The sequence below is a fragment of the Debaryomyces fabryi genome (genome assembly GCF_001447935.2).
Source record: "Debaryomyces fabryi strain CBS 789 chromosome Unknown contig00278, whole genome shotgun sequence".
Taxonomy (NCBI): Eukaryota; Fungi; Ascomycota; class Pichiomycetes; order Serinales; family Debaryomycetaceae; genus Debaryomyces; species Debaryomyces fabryi.
Window position 1 is genome coordinate 1 of NW_015385704.1, and position 6,845 is coordinate 6,845.

At 33.9% G+C, this 6,845-nt stretch overlaps 3 protein-coding genes across 3 annotated transcripts; 2 read left to right on the plus strand and 1 right to left on the minus strand.

Moving 5' to 3' along the window:
• Positions 1–636: 636 nt before the first annotated feature.
• Positions 637–3,150, minus strand: AC631_05777 (beta-glucosidase; the record flags this gene model as incomplete). Its single annotated transcript, XM_015614606.1, has 1 exon — positions 637–3,150. The coding sequence occupies one exon, from the start codon at positions 3,148–3,150 to the stop codon at positions 637–639; it is 2,514 nt and encodes an 837-aa protein (XP_015464564.1).
• Positions 3,151–3,717: 567 nt separating this feature from the next.
• On the plus strand, positions 3,718–5,223 carry AC631_05778 (uncharacterized protein; the record flags this gene model as incomplete). The annotated part of the gene is made up of 1 exon (XM_015614607.1): positions 3,718–5,223. The coding sequence occupies one exon, from the start codon at positions 3,718–3,720 to the stop codon at positions 5,221–5,223; it is 1,506 nt and encodes a 501-aa protein (XP_015464565.1).
• Positions 5,224–6,574: 1,351 nt separating this feature from the next.
• Positions 6,575–6,840, plus strand: AC631_05779 (uncharacterized protein; the record flags this gene model as incomplete). Its single annotated transcript, XM_015614608.1, has 1 exon — positions 6,575–6,840. A coding segment is annotated over one exon (266 nt), but the record flags the coding sequence as incomplete, so codon positions are not given.
• Positions 6,841–6,845: the final 5 nt, after the last annotated feature.

Genomic DNA, 6,845 nt, shown 5'->3' on the forward strand with positions numbered 1-6,845 from the left:
CGGTTATAAACGGAATGCGTAGCTTTCAAATGCGGTTAATGTACCTTGTTACCACATATCCTTCTATTTGCCGAAAAGATACGATAAGCCGTGTTTTGGGTTAGTAATTACATACCGGCCTGTCATAAAGACATAATAGGAAGAAATCACAATGCACTCTGTATTCTCTTTTGGGAGATAAGGATTAATGTGCGATTTCGATGCGTGGTTGTCATGGAGCTTTCAAAAGTAATCAAAACCATTATTTCAGTTTTTGTAAGGGTCTTTCACGCTTCCGGCTAATTGCAGGGTATAGTAGTAGCAATAATTAGCTGCAAGAAATCAGGGGTCAGAGAGCTTGAAGTATTTGGTGGAAGCTCAGCAGCAAATGAGAGAATAGTGGATTGAAATAACCAATCCTGACCTAACAGCCATAAACTATTTTGTTCCTGATATGCAGTTGCAGAGAAAGCGTGCTTCACTAACTCTTCGATGATGTAATATAGCCTAAATCCTCTTTTAGCTCTTTCTCATAGTTTTACTATCTAAAAAAAACAATTACGAACATTGCACCTAACGGGTGAGCACCTTAACTATGGTAAAAACATGCAATCTTCAAGTGTAGCAGATAGTAAAATTTAAATGGAAAGGTGAACACTATAAACCAAGGAAAAATGTTTCTTTCATAATTTTGAAAGATTTGCATAATGTAATATTGTCACTGCTATTACCAACTAAAATGTTATAATCACCCGCTTCACTAATCCACTTATTAGCATACTCATCCCAAAATGAGGTGGCTAGTTTGAGATCAAGATCATTATATACTGTTTCAATTTGACCCTTTTTAATAAAAACTTTTTCAAAATTTATCAATTCTTTTCTTGGTCTATTAACTGTGGTGCTTTGTTGGGAAACATACACTTGAACAACTTCTTTGCCATCTCTGTCACCTATATTTTCTAATGTAACTGAAAGCTTAATTTTATTATCAGTTATTTTTTCTATATTTAAATTTGCAAAATCGAATTTAGTATAACTTAAACCAAATCCAAAAGGAAATATAACTTCCTGATCAACAGCCTCGTAGTATCTGTAACCTACGAAAATCCCCTCTCCATATGTAACCTGCCCCCTTTCAGACTTGAAATTTAGAAATGAAGGATTATTCTGCACCCTTTTCGGAAATGTTAAGGGTAGTTTACCACTAGGATTTACATCACCAAATAATATATCCGCAAGAGCATTCGCTCCCTCATTACCACCAAACCAATGTTGAACTAACGCTGGAATATTGTCGAGAAATAATAGATCTACAGGAGTACCTGATTGGTTAACAACAATTACATTTTTGTTAACTTTTGAAACCTCTTCGACAAGTTTATAAGTAAGGCCAGGTAATCTCATATCTGGTCTATCATAACCTTCGCTTTCCCATTCTCCAGACAAACCAATGACAACTATGAGCTTATCATTTTGCTTGGCAATTTCAACCGCTTTTTGAATCTCCTTTTCTGGATCAATAACTTTGCACCCTCCAAAAGCTATTGCCCCACCAGCATCGCTTAAAGAATCTGTAGACCCCAGCAATGTTGAAGTGGGACCACTTCCAAATTCAATCTTTATTTTATATTTTTGACCTTTTCTCAAAAATACTGTTCCCTTCTCTTCTAAAGTTCCTGTATTGTAAAATGACGTTCCCCTTCTTTGATTACTTTTATTATCTACGATTAATTTACCATCAATAAATAACTGAGCAGTTCCAACCACTGTGAGCCCAAATTCATAGTAGTCATCATCATCTGGAATAAAATTTCCTTCCATGTCCATAAAGAAAATATTACTTTGTGGAATTTGTTTATTTTCATAATCAGGTAACCTTATATATGAATTACTTAAATTAAAATGATCAATCAAAGTTCTATTTTCGACGCTTGGTGGGTCAAGATATACTTTGCAGCTATAACCTTGCAGGTTATCTTCTCTGATCATTTGGGGACCTAATTGAGGTAAAAGCTTATGAGAATATGCTCCAACTGTATAATCAACTTCATAGACAAATCTTTTATTGATACAATCATATGGAGATAGTGTATAATATGCATTTAGAGCTGCAGAACCACCACCATGCGCTGATGTGTTTTTTGCATTTGGACCAATAATAGCAATTTTTTCACTTGTTCTTAATGGCAAAACATCATTTTCATTTTTTAACAAAACTATCCCATTTGAGCTGTAGGCTCTTAATTTGTTTGCAGTACCTGTTGTATTGTTATTTTCATCTTCAGTTCCTCCTTCTGGAATGTAAGAATCCTTCAAATAATCGATTAGCTTCAATATATTCTTTACCCTATCATTTAAATCATCAACATGAAGCTCTTTAGACTTTATTTGTAAAGAAACCTGAAAAGGTATTCTTAGTTTTGGGGGTCCAGGCATTTCAATATCTAAGCCATTTTTGATTGATAATTTCGTATCATATGTTCCATACCAATCTGAAATAATAGTACCACCCCATCCATATTCATCACGTAGCAACTCTTTTAAAAGCTTCTTACTTTGAGAGACATGTGTTCCATTAACCTTGGAATAGGAGGTCATTAAAACTGCTGGATTAGCGTATTTTAAAGCTAACATAAATGGTTTTATATAAATTTCCCTTATAGCACGTTCACTAATATTGATATTAATAGCAATCCTCTCATCCTCAATATCATTACATACATAATGCTTAATACATGCTGCTATACCTTTACCTTGTATTCCATTAATAATAGCTGCAGCTAATAACCCCGACAAAACTGGATCCTCAGAATATGATTCATAACCTCTACCTCCAAGAGGAGATCTTTGAATGTTCACTGTAGGACCTAAAATTACATGTGCACTTTTATGTTTTGCTTCAATTGCCAATAACTCACCTACCTCATATAACATTCTTTTATCCCAAGTAGCCCCAAGTGAAGTACCACAAGGAAAACAAGCTGACTTAATCCCGGGAAAAAAAGAGGTACCACGTACCCCATTGGGACCATCTGTAAATCTGATAGAAGGAATATTTAATCTAGGAATTGCTGCAGTATGCCATCTATCTACGCCTGCCAACAATTGGGCTTTTTCCAATACAGTCATCTTTTCAATTATATTTTCAATATCTAGCGACTGGTACATTGTTCTTAAATTATTATTTAGTTCTGAGATTTTAAAATCAATCAATGGTGTAATGCTTTTTCCATCTGCAAAGGAAGTTTTTCAAACAACTTTATATAGATTTTTGTGATTGCGACATAATTTCTCGATCAGTTTTTATTTTTGAGGCTTTTGCGAAAAAATGTGTGGCTCTTTTAAAAAAGATGCAGCTGTGGAAAAGACCCATAGGCTTCTATCCAAGTAGGGGTCAATAAATTTTTATACAAAATTTGACTTCTGTGCTTAAATAAGTTTATTAATCTAGGTACAATTGCTTATCGGTTAGTCTTGTTTTTTTTTTAAAGTCAGAAGCAGATTTATTTCGACCTGCAGATCTTAAACTGACTATAAATCAAATATAATTGTGTGGATATGTATCCTCACCTTTTTGTAGTCAGGATTGCTAATAATAAGGCGGATTGAATACATTGGGGATTTTCCCAATTGCTTATTAATACTTAATGATTATATAGTCCTAATTACATATTATATAATAACTTGTCAATTGTACATCGTATTAGGAATTAATTATTTCAGGAAAACCATAAAATGGATACTGCACAGGAGAAAAAAAGGGAACTATCTATTAAGGAATTAAGTATTGATAATATTGAAGGTTATGACGAAATTTTGTACAGGGCAAGAGATAAGTTTGACTATACTCACGAAAGAAAGTTACTTAGAAGAATTGATTTAAGAATTATGCCCTTACTAATATTGCTTTATCTATTCAAAAACTTGGATGTTAATAACGCTAGTTATGTTAAGACTATGAACGTAGGCACTGGAACAAATGTGCTAGATGAACTAGACATGTCAGTAAATGATTGGGCATGGATTAGTACCATCTACACAATTCCTTTTGTTTTATTTGAGATACCTTCGTCTTTGATGTTGAAGAAATCAACACCTCGTGTTCACCAGTTTAGAATTGCTTTCTTATGGGGAGCTACACTAGCATGTCATGCTGCTGTTAAAAATATGGCAGGAATATTGTCTTTGAGGTTTCTCTTAGGGATGTTTGAGGCTGGAATGTTTCCAGGTGCATTAAGCCAACTTGCGTATTGGTATAGACCAGATGAAATCACTATTAGAATGGCATTTTTAGGAGTTCTTGGACAATTCTCTAGCATCTTAACAGCTTTTATAACTTATGGATTTCAATTTGCAGACGGAAAAGGAGGACTAAGTGGCTGGCAATGGGTATTTTTAATAGAGGGACTACTCACAATCTTGTGCTCATTTTTCTTACTCGCTTTCTTGCCGAACTTCCCAAGCGATGCAAACTTCTTAACAGCAGATGAACAAGAATTTATAATGGCAAGGCTACCTAAAAATTCTCCTAGAGCCAGTGATAAAAATTTTAATAAGGAAGATATTAAGAAAGCTCTTAAGAGACCATTGACATATAGCTTCACTTGTCTTAAAACGTTCCAAAATTTGGGTGGGTATGGCTTGTCTTTTTGGTTACCCTCAATTGTTCAAAGTTTTGGGTTCACTTCAGCCAACAAAGCACAGCTATTATCAATTCCTCCTGCTGTTTTAGCTATCTTTTCGGGAATTTTTTTTTCGTGGGTTTCGGATAAGGGTTATGTCTCCAAACCGTACATTACACTCTTTTCATTGTCCCTTGCTATTCCGTCGTTTATTTTTTTGACTGTGATTACCAATAGGGCAGTACTTTATACATTTATTTGTATTGCTACCATGGTAAGTTCAGCAGATGGCTCAGTTTTGACCTCTTGGATGCAGCAGTCCTTAATATACTCTACAGACGTCATGTTCTGTTTCGCATTTACAAATTCTTGGGCACAAATTGGAGGAATTATTGGTCCTCAGATTTTTAGAAGCGAATATGCGCCAAGATATACCCTTCCTTATGGAATTTCCTTGATGTTCCTAGGTATAGCCTTAATTTCATTAGCTGTAACTTGGAATTTGACCAATACGGTTGAAAAGCAAACAAGAAGGATTAAAAAATTAAGACTTCAAGAAATTTCAAAAGGCAATGATGGAAAGGTAATATATGAGGATGTTATAGTTGATTCCAAATAAATAAATTACTATATACTTAGAACATGCAGGAATATCATAAAAGTAGGTGAAATTAGATCATAAAGTAAAAATAAAAAAATTTGTTTCATTGTGCATTATTTATTGAAGCACATATTACTATATTACTACTTCATAAGTCAGAATTTCAGGTGGTATAGTTCCTTGGTTGATATTTGTCGGTTTTCCCAGTCGTAGCATTCTAATCCTCATTATAAATCAACTAAAACTCAATTTGTCTTGCGAAGAACTATGCAGTTTCCAATCGGATTGTTTTTAGACGTAAGTTTCTAAACTTCCCCAAAAAGTATAGAATAATAAGACGATTCTACGAAGCATTTTTTAGACGAAATCTTGTTTATATAACATTGCATATAGTTACCCTGTAGTAATATTATGTGTCTCATGATTATTAGTTTTGTCTCAGTAAACAAAAGAACAAAAGAACAATTTGCATAGCATTGACTTTATCCTAATGTGCAGTAACAAGAAAGTGTGCTTTACTAAAACTTGTACCTGATATTTTCTAGCATTTGTCTTTCTTTATTTCCCCTCCTTTACTTTTACTAGTAAATGGATTCACAAGAAAAAAAGGCGACCTTGGCAAGCCACTGGAACATCCTTCACATCAAAGATTTTAACCCCATGCACCTCTATGCTAGATTAGGTACGTAGATAGCTATGCGAGGTCATAATAAGCAGCACATCAATTTTTTTTATAAAATTCGGTGATTATATGCACACTTCTAGTTTGGAAGCTAATGTTTGATGGGATCTGAGCACGGTTGATAACTAATTGCAATACATCTAACATTATGGGATTATCTGTTATATAAACAATCTTCTCTCCTCATTTAATATTAACAACTGAGGTAAAAATATCGGACAGAATTTTAAGGGGAAAAAAGGCTTTGAAATTTTTTTGTTCTGGAAAATATCCTAAATTTATCACAAATAATCTGCCATAGGAGATAACTACACATTTACAAATTTCTAATTTTCCACCCAATTTCTACAAGGACTACTAGAGCACTCTCCTTTCTCTAGCCAGGTGTTATATCTCAGACAATATACCCCTTATCAAAACCGTGGTTCAAATTGAAACTTACCTTGAACTTTTTGATTACCGCGAATATTTTAGCCCAATATGTTCTGAGTGTAGTTTTTCAAACAACGCGCTAGAGTATTTACTAGGTGGGGACTCAATAAATCAGCGAAATATTGAGCGATAATTGGAACGAATTAAATTTAAATTTAGATTGAAGGGCCACCAACTTCATAAATTAATTTATATAAATATCATGATTTTGGGATACATCCCTAGAGTCAACTGATCAAATTTTAGTAGGAAAAGATGTTATCCCAAGACACAAGCAATAAAGTTAAATCAACCATTGAAGTTGAGGATGAAGATAAATCAAATAAAATGAACGTTGATGTCAATCCTGAAGATGATATTAATGATTTTATTGAAAAGTTTTTAGACATTTCTGATAACGCAAGAAATAACGACAAACAAGAAAAGGAGATGCCATTGCTTGAAGGATTGAAAACATACCCCAAAGCAGCTGCATGGTCAATAATTTTATCAACTGCCTTAGTTATGGAAGGTTATGATACGTCCC